General features: G+C 39.7%; 1 protein-coding gene across 2 annotated transcripts in view; it reads left to right on the top strand.

The window, feature by feature from the left end:
* LOC136857401 (sphingosine kinase 1) overlaps positions 1–19012 on the top strand; it is a 294749-nt gene that overhangs the window by 257764 nt on the left and 17973 nt on the right. For both annotated transcript variants that reach the window (XR_011017549.1, XM_067136040.2), the window contains exons 4-5: positions 3563–3683; positions 3773–4026. Coding sequence is in view for 1 of the 2 variants with exons in the window: in XM_067136040.2 (XP_066992141.2) it covers positions 3563–3683; positions 3773–4026 (375 nt within the window). In the remaining variant the exon portion in view is untranslated. The remainder of the gene's footprint in view (positions 1–3562; positions 3684–3772; positions 4027–19012) is intronic.

Here is a 19012-nt window from a genome sequence, read left to right as displayed (position 1 = left end):
ACCAGCTTTTGGGTGGTTAGGCCATGTGCGTTTGCAGAGTTCCGCCCAGACATGCCATTTGGGCTCACCAGTTGGATTGGCATGCCCCTCCAAGACTCTGCTTTGGAATTGTATCTCCATGGTGAGTACATATTTTCGAAAGCAGAAAATTCACTTCTCCTTCAGCAAGTTAGCAATCCCTATTTGCTAACACGCAGTACCACCCAGTTGGCGTGCCACTGCTAAGCAGACTCACCTCTGAGAGTCCCATAAGTAATTTTTCTCCTTTTTAATTTCTCACCTCTGAGAGTCTCATACATAATTTTTCTCCTTTTTCATTTTTTTCTATATATTTTTTGTTCATTCCTAATTCTGGCTATTATTTACAGATTTACTTCTTTGCCTGAGGTCTTAAGTCAACTTAAAGACATCATATTATGACAAGAAGATCATAACCTTAATTCTTGTTATTATATATATTTTAATGTTATAATTATTCCTACAACATTGCTTTGTCTGGTATACATATGTTTTAGTTATCACATAATCTGTTTAATTTTATTTGGCTGAAGATGGCCACTAAGTGGCTGAAACTAGTCCCAAGACTAATGTAATATCATTTACTTGATGTATTGTATTGAAATGGTTGACCCTCTTTTCAGTTTACTCTTATAATGTTTGGAGTATGCGATAATAAATGTAATAAACCCACAAAATATGCAGTTGCATATGCATTTAAAAGAAATCCAGTCCCTATATATTAAAAACACTTAAAAGTTTATGATTAAAAACTTTGGTACATGTTTTGGCCAATATTTTAGGTATTCTTCAGCTGCATATTAAAATAATGAATGGAATAAAATGAAAAAAAGACAAACTGAAAGTAATTAAAAAATTGACAACAATTTTGATATAAAAATGTCCATCTTGATGAAAGGTGGCAAGTAAAAAATGAAGTCAGTCTTTTTTTAAATAAAAACATATGCCTTGGCACTTTTTGGATCACTTCTTGAATGTTTGAGACAATACATTGTTGTAAATGTGTGTAAAACTATCAATATTAAAAAATTAAAGACAATCACTGAAGATTAATTGGTGGTATGAATAAAAATGAGCACGCACTCTGTTTATGGACGAACAGAGCGCCACTGTCTCGGGAGTGGTTGGGCACCTTCACATGTAATCGTGTGACCGAGTCAGTTAAAAACAAGCAGTGTGGCTGCCGGAAAGAAACTACGGTCAAATGTGTTGCACGGGTAAACTGTGTGAATATCAAATCCATCGCGTGAATGGCATGTTAAACGGACGTATCATGATGTAGATATGGTGTCAATAAACTTGTATATGTAGCTTTCATCTTTCTATATGTATGAACCAGTATGTGGTTCCTCTCCAAACGAGGTCGGAACATACTCTTTACTCGCAAGTTTAGAGCAAGCACTGGCAATGAGGGGAATAAAAACTGTCAGTCGGTAGCAGTCACTCACAGCCGACCTGTGACCTTGAGCACATACTCCAGTCCCTCGAGCAGAGTGGGCGCTCCACTCATTCCACTAAGCGCTTGCTCATGTTTCCTTGAGCTAATTCAGTAGGAGACTCCAAATGTTAGTGTCAAGTTCAATAGCATGGCAGAGTTTATGGCAGAACATTTCCTTGGGCAGTCCAAAGAAACAAGAGGTGGTGCACTAACAAACAAAGAAAAAAAATTAGGATCTTCTTGCATTATGTTGTTGACCCTGGTTTTCAGAGTGGAGTTGGTGAAGACATCTCGGAGCACTATATCAAAAACAGTTTTGTATGTTTTAACATGAATAGAAATGAAAGTAGATTGACAGATAAAATTCCAACAAGTGTTGCTCAGATGCAGGAAGCAGAGGAAGTGACGAGAACATTTCAGAGCGGGCGAGTTGGCCGTGCGGTTAGGGGCGCGTGGCTGTGAGCTTGCATCCGGGAGATAGTGGGTTCGAATCCCACTGTTGGCAGCCCTGAAGATAATTTTCCATGGTTTCCCATGTTCACACCAGGCAAATGCTGGGGCTGTACCTTAATTAAGGCCATGGCTGTTTTCTTCCAACTCCTAGGCTTTTCCTCTCTCATCGTCGCCCTGTGTCGGTGCGTTGTAAAGCCACTAGCAAAAAAAAAGCTCATTTTAGCTTCCCTTATGCTGTTGGAGCTGTAGACTGTACTCGTGTACAAATTTAAGAAGCCACATGTTCATGGGAACGAGTACATTTACAGAAAAGGCGTCCCTAGCATTAACGTACAGGCCACTTGCAATGGAAAGGAAGAGTTTAACCTGCGTAGATGAATCATGGCCTGACTCTGTCCATGACTCCCGAATTTAGAGAAAAACTAATATTTTTAGAGTTATGATGCCTCTGTTGGAAGTCGAAGGGTTGATAACTCCTGCAAATCTGGCTCCTTAAAACATACATTCAATTGTCAATATACTATTTTCATCATAATTCATTTTTGGAATTTACGTTATACCATTTTCCTCAGTTTATTAATGCCGTAATTTTCAGGCTATGATTTCCTACCTTTCAGATAGCCCATGCTAGGGTTATACTCCCTCGGCATCAGATTCATCAGCTGCTTCTCCCATTATTTTAATGATATGGATTTGTTTCCGGTACGCTTAACAAATCTACTTCATATTTTAATCTTGTTTTCATGTTTTGTAATTTATTTTTACCAAAAGTTGTTGGACGGAAATATTTAAGTTAAATTTAGCAAAGAGTTCGCACTGAATTGCATTTATTGCACTTGTTTTCTTGTGCTTCTTATCTGGTAACTGTGACTTTGAAAACAGAATTGTATGTTCCTTTAAAATGGAGATAAAAGCGGACTGGAATTCTACATTGTCTTCTGTCATGTTGAGCATTGAACTATCCACAAGCCATCGAAGTGTTATATACATAGCATGTGCATGACCTTGATCAATGACACTAAGTGGCTGCTCCAGATACTCGAGTTTACACTGTGCTTCCAACTCTACATTTTTATTCACCGCAACTGCGAAGTGGAAGCTCATCAGCAAGGAGACACTCAGACACTCAGCGAGCACATGCTCATGCACTTACTCACTTTTATTCACACCACCCAATATGTAAAGCAGCACACTTGGCGGAAGAATAATTGCGTAAAACGACGTTTTTCCTTTTTTGAAATGAACCTGGAACGTTAGTCGGAAAAGTTGACGTGATAACTGGTATGTTGTTCTATCAAAATTACTTGTTGAGGACTGAATGTAGAACATTGGCTAAACAAGACAAGGGATGCAATGGGATCTGCCAGAGACTTAAGAATGATAGGAGGGCCATGGTATGTGGTTAAAATTGTACATGAATCTCGTCTCCATTAGGATTGCCTGAAAAGAGCTGCTCCACCCCAGGACGAGGACACAAGTTTACTAGCAGTGATCGCTCTTATTGTCAAAATGTAGGTAAATCTCCGTACTTTAACTCTCCAAGAAATCTCTGATATTGTGCTGCTTCCTTGTGGTTGTTCTTGTACTTGTAGCTTTAGAAATTTTCAGCTCATCACTGTCTGTGTGTGCAATTACCTCTGAATTACATTTCAGATCCTATTTTCCTTCCTGTCTGTGGGATGGGGCTTCTTATCTGACATCGACATAGAGTCGGAACGTCTGCGAGCGATTGGAGGCCAGAGGTTCACCGTGTGGAGTGTAGCCAGGCTGATAGGTAATACCAGAACATTGCTCCATTAGTGGTGCAGTCCTTATAAGCTCAACTCTTACTGTATTATTGTAATGATCTATTTCTGTTTGCAGGATTACGCACATATCGTGGTAAACTGTGGTTCCTCCCTTCGACAAGCTGCAAATCCCAGCAAGTGATGCGTCCGTCTGTAGGCATGTTGACACGCAGCGTCTCTCATTGTCCCGACCAAAACATGAAGGAAGAGGAGCCGTTTCCTGCCACATCCTTGACTCCCGTCCATAGCTCGTACAGCTTCCACGAGTGCATCAATCAGGGAGAACCCGTCATCACGGACTCCCTCAGTTTGGAGACAGCTGTTGGACAGGTAATCGCCTTGTGGAAACAATGTCAAAAGAAATGTTAAATTGCTACTTGTTGTGTGTTTTACCACCCAAAAGCCCTTGTCAGTCAGTCAGTCAGTCAGTCAGTCAGTCTCAGATTCCCTATCAATTGTTTACCTAGACTTTTATTCATCATTGATTTCAAAGAACTGGACATTTATTGAAGATTTCCCTTGATAAATTATTCCATTCCCTAATCTCTTCCTGTAAATTAATATTTGCTTGAATTTGTCCTCTTGGATTCCAACATATCTTATAATTTGATCATTCCTACACTCAAGCTTACATGTCTACTAATGTTTTCCCACACCTTGTCTCCAATGACAGCTCAAAACATACCACATAGTTGGGCAGCTCGTCTCCTTACTCCCAAGTCTTCAAAGCTCAAAGTTCGCAACATTTTTGTAACACTACTCATTTGTCGGAAATCACCCTGAACAAACTGTGGTCCTTTCCTTTTGATCTTTCCCATTTCTCATATCAAGTAATCCTGGTGAGGGTCCCAAACACTGGAACCATACTCCAGTTCGGGTCTTACCTGAGACTTATACACCCTCCCCTTTACATCCTTATTCTTTTTCATATGCCACGTCCTCAAAGAACGATGGCGATCAGTAGCATGATCTTCGTTTGTTCCTGAACAGAGTAAGCTTTGTCACCCCAAACCACTGGCTCAAGTTGCCGAGCCATGATATCCTACTTCTCCCCGGACCACATTTTCCATTAATTTTCCCTCGGAGTATTACTTGTAGAAAGTGGTATTTACTGTTCCGCATCATATGATCAAAGTATTCTAGCTTCCTTTTGATGGTAGTGAGAATTTCTGGTTCTTTGTTTATACGGTGCAAAACTTCTGTGTTGGTCATTTTAGCTGTCCAAGGTATCTTCAGCATCCTTCCGTACACCCACATTTCAAATGCTTGCAATTTCTTGCACACGGTCTCAGTTAGTGTCCATGCCTCAACGCCATATAACAGAATGCTGAAAATATAGCACCAGAGTAGTCGTGTCCGTAGTGTAATGGAAAGGTCACGGCTTGTCAAAAAGTTTTTTAAGTCTCTGAAAGGAAGTTCTGGTCTGCTCAATTCTGCATCGGATCTCATGAGCGAGGTCCCAGTCATCATTGATGTGACATCCCAGGTATTTAAATGTTGCCACTCTTGCGATCTGGTCCTTTGCTGCTGTGAGATTACCTCGAATGCCTTCTTCTTTCCTGTTTATAACCATCCACTTGGTCTTCTTTACATTAAGCCTCAAGCCCATGGCACTGCTGGCTTCAGTGCCAACATTTAATAGTTCCTGTAGATCTTGGAAATTGGTTATATGTACATCCTTATTACTTCCCCTAAATACCCTCACAACAATGTAAAGTGATCTGTAACCGTTATTTACAACCTTGTTAATGTGATTACCCCAATGAACTTTCCTTATATTAACGCCTAGGTACTTACAGTGGTGAGTGAAACCAGGATTCCTTATCAACTTCTGTATGGTGAACTCTGTTCCGAAACAAGACCCCATGGAGCACCTTTGAGGCGTTTCAAGGATTAGCTAAAGCATACTATGAAAAGAGATGGAATTTGCACTCAATTCTGGGATAGGCTTGCTGAAAATCAAACACTTTGGAGTCAGTAGCGGCGATTGGGGATTAGAAGTGGGGGGGGGGGCAAAAAAATATACAGACAACAGAAAATAGCCGGGGTGAGGGATATACACATCAAAACTGAACAAAAAAGTTACAAAATGTTAAGATTTGATGCTCTTTGAGTGAATTTCGACAGAAAGGTAAAGGTTGATAGTTTACTAACTTAAGTGCGGCAATAATTGTTTTTTGAGATTTTGGTTCAATACTGTACTTTCACCAAAGAAACAATATTACACACATATTACAATTAAACAGAAGTACAGCGTGATTATAAAATTAAAAATCATTTAGTATTTGACTACACACTAAGAAACTAACAGACAATGTTAAAGAGACAGCCAGACTGACGAATGCACGCAGCAAGCAGGTGAATCATACCTGTGTCCATGACCTTGGCAAAAAATATACCCATGTTACCCTTCCTCATAGCTTTGCGAAGTCTCCACTACTTGTTGTGGCGCTATACAAATCGCTTAGCCACTACGAGCAACATTTTGTGCGTATTTTCGACAATAATTTTGTTAATAATAAAAAATTTGTACAAATTGTTTTTTAATAATAATCCTATAATTCCTAGTTTCAGCTGGCTAAAATGGAAGAAAAATATAATGTTTTCTCTACAGAGTCGCCCTTTGTCGCCGCTACTGTTTGGAGTCACACTGTTTCAACATCAATTTCGGTGTTTGAAGAGGAATGACGGCGGCGTGAAGAGGATAAATGACAAGCACGGAAGCTCCGTCAATCTCCGTTCTGCCCTCCCCTAACCATTTCATGTGCTCTGTGTGGATGTATGTTTCATTCCAAGATTGGGCTACTGAGTCATATGAAACATATTCACAAAGCTTTGGGAGTAAACCACTGAAAAATACGTTTACTCGGATACGAGTTGCAGCCGACGACTTACAATGGTACTTTCATCCCTTCAACATAAACTGTGAGGACTTTTCCTCTTGGTGAAACGTACAGCCCATTGTCCACATTGTCAAGGTCCCCCACAATCCTGTCAATTATTTACTCTCTATACAGTGTGCCCTGAGGAAACCAAGCCAACGCTACAGCAGAGATGTGACCAGGAAAAAGACAAAGCCAGAAATGAGTAATGATATTAGTGATAACAGTACATCACCTGCAAAAAGCCTTATCTGCTATCCCAGTTCTTTACTTGTTATCATTTATATATATATATATGAAAATGTAAAAGTCCAATGAGACTGCCCTTTGGGACCCCTGTTAATCGTTCTCAGAGTTCTGTTGGCTAGAATTGTAGCCACACATTCAACCACTCTTTTCTCTAGTCCAGTAGTCCTCATTTTTGCCAGCTACCTCCCATGACTTATTCTGTCATAAGCCTTGGGATAGGTCAATAGCAACCTGAACCAATCATCAAGCAATCACCTCTGATCTGCATTTAGGCCAGTCGCCAAGGCGGCGGATTCCCTATCTGTTGTTTTCCTAGCCTTTTCTTGAATGATTTAAAATAAATTGGAAATTTATTGAACATCTCCCTTGGTAACGAATATTTGCCCCAATTTGTCCTCTTAAATTCCAACTTTATCTTCATATTGTGATCTTTCCTACTTTTAAAGACACCACTCAAACTTACTCGTCTACTAATGTCATTCCACGCCATCTCTCCACTGACAGCTGGGAGCATACAACTTATGATATAGATGTGTATTCCCATAGGGAACCTGAAATATTTGTTCCGAATGAGTAAATTTATTATACCAATATAGTTGGTCTGTTACTGGAGTTAATTCATTCCTGGTTACCAACGTTTCGCCCCAGTGTGCTAAATTGGGCTCATGAGTTGGTAAATAGCACACCCACCAAGACGCATGGCTAGTGCATACCGTGAAGGCCACTGCGTAGGCTACTTGGAGCCTCCGGCAGTGCCAATGCACTATGAGAGACTTTGTCTCACTTTCAAAAATTGATGCCTGCCTGGCCATAAGATGATAAAGATGTTGATTCCCATAGGGAATATAATGTCCAATAACAGACCAATTATATTGCTAATACATACCACTTAGTCGAGCAGCTGGTCTTCTTTCTCCCAAGTTTTTCCACCCCAAACTTTGCAACTCTTTTGTCGGAAATCACCCAAAACAAATCGAGCTGCTTTTCTTTGAATTTTTTCCAGTTCTTGATGTTACGGGGATACCTGTGGAGCACAAAGAGGTAAAAGAAGGTGCCAGGGTGAATGGGTCTATCTATAATATCAAATTAATTTTAAAACTTAAACTGAAGGTTATATCTTTAGAACTTCAAACTTAACAATTTTTCATAACAATGAAACATCAGGTACAATGACAATCTTGAAACAAGTCAAGGAAAATACAAGATTAGAGAACTTTACAAATCCTGGGTGGAGAAAACAGTGGAAAAGCCGGAGGGGGTTTCCAAGGTTTCTCAGGAAATAAGAAAGGAGATCAGCAGTTACAAATTTATTATATAAATGATGTAGAAATAACAACAAGAATTAGGAAAATTTTAACAATAACATTTTAACATTATATTTCAGCACTTGGCCTTGAGTGAAAAAGTTGCCACAGGCTGTGCGAATAAAAGATAAAGAAGTAAGACTATTGTCTTACGATAGCTGCGAAAGTCAGAGTACAAAGTCTGAACAATTGAATTACTTTGAAGGCTGGTTAAACACCAGACCGAATTAAGTTGAATAATTATGAACAATTAATAAGATTAAAGCTATCAAAATAACAACGTTAAATGTAGGAAATTTTGAGAAAATTTTACGCTGTAGCACAGCAGTTCTTGAATTGAATTTTAGCAAACAATTCTCCGCCGGGGAGTAATAAGTTCAAAGAAAAAGGGACCTTTTGTCCAGTAACTTCATTATTCATTAGAGAGCTGCAGTTAATAAGTTTTGTAGACGAACCAGCCGACATCTGGATAAAACGTGTCCATAGACACAATTAGCTAAAATGGTCATTAAGAAAATTCAGTAGATCTTGGTGCAAAAAGACCAAACCCTAGGCTGGTGTTGTTTTCACATCCAAGTGGAAAGTACAAGGCCGACAGGGCCACATTAGTGCAGCTAGCTGGTTGACAGTCATGCTTGGAGCGTACTAGACCTGAGCGAAGAAGGCGAGGTAAATGACCTCGAGTGGACTGCAGCGAAGTGCACGCTGACGAGAAGTCGCTAATCCATTACGCGTGCAGCGAATATGTTTCTAATGAAAGTACAGCATAGTAGCTGCTGTAGAACACAAGCGGCGATTCCGGCCAAGCCCGGAATGTGAAGGCGAAGGCAAAGCATTCACGTAGGCTTGTCCCTTAAATAGCATTAAGGAAGATTCCAGATGCGACGCAACATAGTACTGCAAAACTAACAGAAGTAATTTACAAACTGTGCATGGAAATCTTAACAAAAAATAACAAAATAATAAGAAAGAGGGAGCCCAGAAAGAATATCTTTAAAAATTTACAATTAATAAATATAACAAATACTAAATGCAAATAATGAAAAGAACCAATGAAAGGACAAGAAAGCGCGGAAGGATACACTTTCGGTACCAATCAAGAGAAAAGTTGCCAGTGACGTAAGCAGTCATGTTAAGATGCTGCAACGAATCCAAAACCAAGAAGGAATGATGTAGGGCAGCGCAAAAGTGAAGGAAAATATACGAACAGAGTCCGTTTAACCTGTGACATGAGTGCACGTCGAAGGAAACTTGTAATCAATTAACGAAAAGTAGCCAGACCGAAAAAAGTAATTAAGGTAAGAACAACATGTAACATAGATTTAAAAAAATAGGAAAGGTACCGAAAACAGCGAAAGTTATCAACAAATGGTACATTCATGAACGCATGAACCACTGGGCTTCAAGCCCCTCGCTTTCCAATTCCTGAGCTCCCAGCTCAAATTTACAAACGAGCACAAATTTATTCAAGGGCAGAAATCCCCTAATTCGCAGAGCACTCGCTCCCCAAAATACAATTTCTAGCCTTCCAGAGGCACTCGTTAATCTTACAAAAACTTTGAAAAAGAGCAAACAGGCTCTCAGTTCCTTACTGCCTACTCAAGGCAACCTTACATCAATCTCTTGCCTCCCAAACCACCATTTACAAATTGAACTTACTTTACAGGGGTATTTAATACCCAACCTACTGGGCCTTCATGGAAAAAGAACAGGTTAGATAACTGGCCCAAACACAAGGTGAATGGAGGCACACTGCGCTCCAAGATAATGAACACTTAAAAACCTAAAGGGCTCTAGGCTGATGAAACAGGGGCTATTCCCAAACTACTGAGATGACTCGTATAGAAATTACTTTAACACCTTACGGAAGGAAAAAAAGGTTACAAAACGTAGTCCCCTCAAACCAAGATGAGGGGAGCTCGAGAGGGTAATTCACTCTCTATCCACGATTTAAGGTTAAAGCTTTATGAAGTTTTTACATTAGCCGGAAGAAGATTTACATTTTAAAAAAGTTTGTAACATAACTAAAGATTCGGTCCTTTCCCTCGGATTAAACTGCGGATGTAGCTATGACAAGATAGATATAATTTATGTGGCCATTACTTTATAGATGTTCTAGTTGCTTAACACACACACTCAGATAGACGACGATCAATTGGCCAAGAAACGTGAAAAGCCGCAGTTTATAAACCCTCAGGGAAGGTTCGAGATCATTCAAGACTAACCCACCCAAACCCTCAAAGTTACACTCAGAATCGAACAAGAAGCCTGTGATAGGTTGAAAATTAATTACAGAAATTAGTGATTGGCTAGATTCAAAACTGGTGGAAAGAAAAGGGAAATATTGCCAACCCAAAAACAAATGAGCATCAATCAGTTACAAAAACCTAGAAATACAAAACTTCTTTACATTATAAGTTCTTCCACTTTGCACCAGAGGACATGATCTTAAATTATTTTGTGGTGTCATCTGTAGAAAAATGTCCAAACTTCTTGATGAATGGCAAACAAAACAAGGAGAAATTCACTCAGGTTAGGAAACTGCACAATAACAAAATTACATAATATTTCGGTGGTGACATATTCTGATTAAAGTTCTAAGTTCCTGTTGTAGTAGTTTCTACTTTAGTTCGATAGAAGAATTCCGTTAGGCGCTAAATTTGAATGCGCGGCGTTGAGGTGTACCTCCCGGTACACTTGACTCAAGTAATCCTGGTGAAGGTCCCATACACTGGAACCATACATCCTTGCTACAACCCTTAAAAACCCTCATAACCATGTGCAGAGATCTGTACCCTTTATTCACAATCCCATTTATGTGATTACCCCAATGAAGATCTTTCCTTATATTAACACCTAGGTACTTACAGTGATCCCCATAAGGAACTCTGCTATATCTTGCTGGAATCTTACAAGTTGAAACTCACTGCAATAACCTTTCCAAAACCTGAACTGCCTTCTGCAAAACAAGTTATGTATTTTATAGACACATCTAATATAATCAGAAACAATGCTTTCCCAGAGCTTACGTGGAACATATGGCAAGCTGACTGGCCTATAAATAATTATCTACTTTATGTTTATCACCCTTTCCCTGTTAACTATCCATTCATTTGGTATAGTTTTTTCATGCAAACAAAGTTCAAATAAATATTTCAGATATGGCACTATACCCAAAACCATTGCCTTTAGTACACCCCAGAAATCTTACCAATTTCGTCTGCTTTTGTAGCTTTCAACTTTTGTACCTTTTTGGATAAATATTTTTGACCTATTTTCTTTGTAGATAGTTTCCTTCTGCATCACTCCCAGGTGAAGGGATTGAACAAATCTGTTTTAGTGTTTTTTTCTTGTTAATTAGGCTGACCTTAGCAAAACCTGGCAGCAATTTTTCCCTTGGCTTGAACGAAGTAGTGTACGGTCGGAGAGGTTAAGAGCCTCTGGGAAAAAATACAAAGTGATGAGGCACAGAAAGGATTTGTATGTCACTGTAAAGCCGGGTCCCCACTGATTAACATTTAACAATGACATGTTAAAAATGACATGTTGTAATTGACATGTATAGAAACATTTGATTCATAGTGGACTTAACATGTTAACTTGATATGTTGAAGTTAACATATTTAACATGTGGCGAGTGTTTGGGTGGGATTGGAAAACCTGTCAAATAATTCGTTGTTCATGAGGTATCGGCATGGCTTTGGCAAAGTTTGTATAGGTAAACTACAATAAAATCATACTCAGACATACTCAGAAAGTTTTAAAATCCAAACCTGTCTTCTAATTTGAGTTCATTCAAAATGCCATCCACATTGTGCCTTCTAATCAGATATTCTCCTTTCCTTCCTTCTCAAGAAGAGCAGATGGCATAGATGTGTATAAACAAAGGAAGTCAATTTTAATGTGTTTACGAGTGTGGACACAATGTTAAATGAACAGTATGGAGGAAATGCCACTGGATTCCATTATGCAGCATCTGTTCTCCGGGTTAGGGGCGGCTGCACAAGGCATCTGTACTCCAGAGGAGCGGCCTCATTATCACCTCACTGAATCACATCCAGAGTTGTAATTCGGGACCTAGTCCCACACAGGTGACACCTTGACAGTCAACCATGGAAGGTCCTTTAACACGTTCCCTGCGGCAGTGAATTTCGATGACTTAATGTTACTTCGTATCGGCCCACCGGTGACCCGATGCTGCCTTTAGTTATTATCGGTTCGGGTCACCGGTGACCTGACGAATTTGACTTTGTTTACTCCCTAGTATGAAATCCTAAACAATGCAAGTGCACTTGTTGTGTGCGTTATTGTTGAGGAGACATTCCAGCGTATTTACCTGTGCGACAGTGTTCCGATTCAACAATTGCGTGAAACAGAAATGACCCCGGAAATAATTGGGTCACCGGTGGGCCGATCAAAACTAGCAGTATGTCTCGAATCTTTACTTCAATTGGAACACTATGTTTCCATTAGTTAACAGAAATTCGTAACTAGGACGTAGTTACTTACTTCGCAATTCTGGGAAGTTCGCACCGACGGATAAGAGTAACATGTTTCGGGGCACATGGTGACCCGAACTGCACGGAACGTAATATAGGCCCACCCCAGTGCTGTCCTAACCCTCTTTCTTTTCCGTGCCACCGGTGTGTCAGAATGTGAAAGCTCCATACCTAAAAAAGGACGTGAAATTGCTTGTAAATATTATATACGGAAGATAGTAAATATGTCAATAACTATTCCAATAACCTCTATTGGCTTTCCTAAGAGCAATGTAGAAAGCAGATATCAGAAGGGTGGTACTCCTTAAACAACAGTCTACGATCTGCGGGCAGCAACACTCAAGGCTTCATTCACCGTAACCGCGCTAAGCGATTCCCGCGTAAAAATATAGGTCAGACAACAATCGGGACTCACGGTGACCCGAAGCGATATGAATGGAAGATGAAAAAAACTTCCTTCGGGTCACCGGTGGGCCGATCAAAACTAGCAGTATGCCTCGATCCTTTGCTTCAATTGCAACACTATGTTGCCATTAGTTAACGGAAATTCGTAACTAGGACGTAGTTACTTACTTCGCAATTCTGGGAAGTTCGCACCGACGGATAAGAGTAACATGTTTCGGGGCACATGGTGACCCGAACCGCACGGAACGTGTTAAGGAATACTCCATCGGCTCAACCAAGAGTTCAGAGAAGGCAGCATTCGGATGCGGTGGGCTGCCACCTGAAAGATACCGTGAAGTCGGAGGCACGGAAATACCCCAGTACCACATACACGAATGAGACAAAATCAAGAATCAAACCAAAGCAGATAACATACTTCTCTACACACAATATAAACTCACTCATGCAAACCGGTAAATTAAAAGTGATCACCGACATAATGGACCTACACAAAATTCTTATCATGGGATTACAGGAAATTAGAAACACTGACCAGGGTGCCTTGGAATCTCAAGGGTACAGACTTTATAAAGGTATACCTGGGAAGAGAGTAATGAAGAATGTCCCACAATTTGGAACAGATTTTTGGTCAGCCTTAAAATAATAAACTCGGTTCAAGAATTCAGATCACAGTCTCCACGACTCAACGCTCACCGTAAAGGCATCTAATAAAAACTATACTATAATAAATGCCTATGCTCCCACTAATGATAAAAACAACTCCTCAAAAGACCAGGAGGAAACAGAAGAATTTTGGGACCTATTGGACCAGACCATAGATAACATCCCCAAACACCATGTAAAATTATTAATAGGCAACTTCAACGCTCAACTAGGCAGAGAAAGCAAATACCGTGACATCAGAAAATGGCCAGCACACAAGAAAACAAATTAAAATGGAGAGAGACTAGTTGACCTGTGTAGAAACCATAATTTAATCTCAAAATCCACATGTTTTAAGAGGAAACTTCAAAAACTCAAAACAAGGAAACACCCTGACTACACTAAAGGAGAATGGCAACTGGATCACATCTGCATGGACAAATACCACCACAAGGAGATCTATAACGTCAAAGTCCTCCGAGGAATAGACACAGGTTCAGATCACTGCGTAGTTAAAATTAAAATTAAACTCACTCCCCAGAGGAGACAACTAAAAGAAAAATAGATCCTACCCAGCTATCAACAACAAAAACCAGAAAGCAACTGAAAAAATAAAAATCACAGATAAACTTGAAGACTTAGTACACAACCTTAAACAAATTGCAGAAGACCTGGCTCCAATTAAACCACGTAAAAAACACCAATGGTGGAACAGTGAGAAAAGACATCAGGCATGGCTGTTACATTAGTCCCAAAAAACAGAAATATCCTATCAAAAGCTAGTAAAACAGAGAAAAGAAACTACCCAAGTCTTAAGAAGAACAATTCAATAAAAATCAAGGGACTACTACAAAACCTTCAGAAAGCAGCTCCAAAAATATGAACCCCCGACCCTACTGATGAAGGATGAAGATGGTAAGCTGGTCCATAACAATAAAGACAATGCAGAAATTCTGGCTAAACATTTCAACAAGCTTTTAAATTGTGAGGAACCTACAGAACTCTTTCATTTGGACACCAACACCCCAATAAAAACACCACCAGAGAACTTCAATCCCCCCACAATAAAGGAAGTCTACCAAGCTCTGAATAAATTTAAAAACTACAAAGCGCCAGGAGAAGATCAGACCTTTGCGGAAATCTGGAAATATGCAGGAACTTCAGCAAAAGTTGCCTTCCATCAACAACTTGTCTCTATCTGGATTAAAGAAGAACTAACAGAACACTGGACAACAGCCCTCATTCATCCACTGCACAAAAAAAAAGGAGACAAAACCGACCCCAATAACTACAGGGGAATCTCGCTCCTAGACATAACATACAAAATATTTTCAATAATCATCCTTAATAGGATAAGTTTACAACTTGAGAAAGAACTAGGAGAATATCAAGGAGGTTTCAGACCTTGGAGGAGCTGTCCTGATCAGATCATGAGTCTTAAGTTGATAATGGACTATAACAGGAGAAGAAACAGAGATATGGTAATAACATTTGTAGATTTCAAGAAAGCATGATTGCATCCATAGAGAATCTCTGTTTAAAATTTTAAGACACCTTGGACTACACCCCAAATTAATAAACATGATCAAATTGACTCTCACCAACACCAAATCAAAAGTGAAGTTTAGGGGTGAAACATCAGAGACATTTGAAATTAAAACTGGATTATGGCAGGGAGATGGGCTTTCACCACTATTATTTAACTGTGCTTTAGAAATGGTAATGAGGGAATGGTTTAGGAAATGTCCCCCCAAAATAAAGATTAGCCAAAAAATCAAAAACAAATTGCCTGGGTTTTGCTGACTATTTAGCATTACTAGCAGGGGACATAAAAGAAGCAAAAACCCAGATATCAGAACTTCAAAACATTGCAAATAAAATTGGCCTCAAAATATCATTTGAAAAAACAGAAATTATGCCCCAAAAACCAACACAGCTAAAAGAAGTCACCATAAATGGTAATAAAATCAAAATAGTAACTCAATTTAAATATCTTGGAGAAGTGATAACACATAACCTAAATGAAAAAAATCTCAATCCAAATAAGAACAAATAGATTAGCTAAAGCACAAAAATTAACATGGGATATCTACAAAAAGAAATGTCTATCAATAAATAAAAAAATAAAACACTACAACACAGTTATAAAACCGGAAGCTACATATGCAGCAGAAACACTCTTTTACCTGAATAAACAATCAAAGACTGACAGACTTCAGAAAATTGAAAGGAGGATTGGAAGAACCTGCATCAACAAAAAATACCAGAAAGATGGACAGTGGCGGTTAATACCTAACAAAGTCGTGTACAAAGAGTTAGAACCCATTACAGATACTATGAGTAAGAGGAGACTGGGATTCTTTGGACATATCATGAGGATGCAGGATTCAAGACTTCTGAAACAACTAGTACAACACAATCTCGTCTCAAAAAATACCACAACAGGATGTAAATGGATCAGAGAAGTAAGAGAGAATCTGAAGGAAATAGGCCTTACAATAGAAGACACCACAAATAAGATAAAATTGAATACAAAACTCAAGAATACAAACCTCCGCTTTACCCTTACACAAAACAAACCAACAACACGCACATTTTCAACTGAGGAAAGGGCACGAAGATCGGAGCGTCTGAAGAAGTACTGGGAGGACCGCAAAGCCCAAACAATCCCTTCAAAGGGAGGACCGCAAAGCCCAAACAATCCCTTCAAAGAGACCTAAACGACGGACGGACTAAAGTGATCCTATGTGGTCATAAAAGAAAAAGAAGAAGAAACAGTATTTAACATTTAACAGTTAATATGTTCGTGATGTCACCAGTAAACATTTAACAGTTTTTAACAATTAACATGTTGTTGTTAAAGGTTGATCAGTGGAGACAGCCTTAAGAAAGATATTGAAACGTAAGATAGTTGAGCTGTGTTGACATGTACACAGGTAGAATAGTACAGTAAATGTTGACATGTACAAAGCCCCTGTAAAACCGAGTGATCCAGCATGCAAAGTGTTTCTCCTCTGGGCGCACTGGGTGGGGATGATATAGATGTTGATTCCCATAGGGAACCTGAAATACTTATTCCGAATGAGTAAATTTATAATACCAATATAGTTGGTCCATTATTGGACATTATAAATTTTTCAGCTAACTCATTAATGATGGCCAGGCCAGCATCGATTTTAGAAAAAGGGACAAAGTCTCTAATAGTGCATTGGCACTGCCGGTGGCTCCAAGTAGCCTATGCAATGGCCTCCACGGTATGCAATAGCCATGCGTCTTGGTAGGTGTGTTATTTACCAACTGATGAGCCTAATTAGCACACTGGGGCAAAACGCTGGCAACCAGGAACCAGTTGGCTGGAAAATTTATGATGTCCAATAACGGACCAACTATACTGGGTGGGGATGGCACGATATGCCATCATGTATTTTGTTCCCTAACGTTGGTCCTTGTTTTATATTCGTGTGCTTCCCTGCTGGCTGACCTTGTACACGAGAGAAAGAGAGTGTGTGTGTGGGTTTTGTTCTTTTCTTAAAGTGTATTATAGCTCGTGTGTTTTCAACAGCACAGCATGTCTTTATGTATGATTTGTATGTGTTAACTCAGCTTGTGAGCTTCAAAGACGGTGTTAAGAAAGATTCCAGGGTGAAGACATTCTAAGTCGTAAACCAGTTGAGTTTCAATAAATTTCAGGAAACTAGAACTATCCAGCTTAAGAAATGTAGAAAGCAGCATAGGGTTCTTACCAAAGAAAAATTGGATGATGTTGGTCATTGTTTGAAAAATCACTTCGTCATCTTACCATTGCCTTCAAACTATAATATCTCTTCACCCACGAGAGCGTGGGGCGCCCGATACATCGGGTGGCAATGACAAGCACGTCTGTACACTATCGCAGCTCTCGGCAGAACAAGCACGTCACAGCTTGCAAACGCTTATGTAGCCACAAGGTCGCGCATGCGCAGTAGTACTGATAAGGGACTTACAAAACTTGCGAGCAAGTCTTACAGCAGCACCCGTCATGGTCCTATTATAACGGATGCCTTATCAGTGTCGCGCATGATGTCACTTGCTTCAAGGTCAGTAAGTGGTTTCTGTGTGTGGCCTCTGCAACCTGCCGGTGTAGACATATGGGTCTGTGCAAAAGGCTAGTCAATTATGACACCTAAACCCGTATAAAATAACTGTGGCGCATTCTCTTCAGCCAGGTGAACCTGCACGTAGGTGCACATCTTGTGAGCAGAGTCTGGAAAATGTATACAGTGGACAAATAGACCTGCATTTAAAAAATATTCTTATCAGTCAAGGCCTGGTTCCATGTCCATGGTGTACCCAGAACAGTCATTTTTGGAGTGCTGTTGAACTAGACTTTGTATGTGAAGTGCAGGTGTGAAAATGCAAAACCTTTGAAACCTGTTTCGAAGGTGGGTTTCGAGGCTACCATCTCCTGAATGGAAGCTGTAGGTCTGAACTGCACAGCCAATAGCTCGGTTGTTCATTTCCTCCTGCTGTGTCAGCGCAAGAATAATATTTTGCAATATGATCATGGCAGTGTACAAGGAATGTTGTAGTTGTGTGCAAAAACAAGTTGGAAGGACAAGTTCGTTCAAAATCACTAGTGGGCTGAGACAGGGAAGGGTTCTATCGCCAATCCTGTTACACAATAGTAACGGATGACATCATGAGAACAGCAAAAGCAGCATATGGAGGAAGAGAAATGAACATGTTGTTATTTGCAGATGATATTGTAATTTGGGGAGAAGACGACAGGAAGGTTCAAGAACAGTTGGCTGTGGTGAATGGGAAGATCGAAAAATGTGGATTGAAAATAAAGTAGAAAAGAGTGAAAATCTTGTTATGACTAGAGGGAAGAAAGAAGGGAAAGGTCAGATTAGACTTGCAGACAAGTCCCTGGAAGTAGTGGAAAAGTTCAAATACTTGGGGAGTGAATTAATGGAGAATGCTTGACTGGATGCTGAGATTAGTAAGAGGATTCAAGCTGGAAGCTGTTTCTATCATAGTGTAAGAAACATGTTATGGGAAAAAGATGTTCCAATGGAAGCAAAGGAAACTATGTACAAAATGTATTACGTACCCATAACAACTTACGGAGCAGGAACTTGGACAATGACAAAGAAGGTTGAGAGTTGAATACAGGCAGCCAAAATGAAGTTCTTGAGGAGTATGATACAGAAGCATAGAAGAGACAAAATAAGGAATGAGAAAATCCGGGAAGAAATTGGAGTGGAAAAAATGAATGATAGAATAGAGAAGAGCCGACTAAGATGGTTTGAAAGAATGCCAAAAAAAGAGTGATGGAAATGCAAATGCAAGGAAG

The sequence above is a fragment of the Anabrus simplex genome, chromosome 1 (genome assembly GCF_040414725.1).
Source record: "Anabrus simplex isolate iqAnaSimp1 chromosome 1, ASM4041472v1, whole genome shotgun sequence".
NCBI classification, from domain to species: Eukaryota; Metazoa; Arthropoda; class Insecta; order Orthoptera; family Tettigoniidae; genus Anabrus; species Anabrus simplex.
Note: the sequence above shows the minus strand (reverse complement) of the source record. Positions and strands in the feature narration are given on the sequence as shown.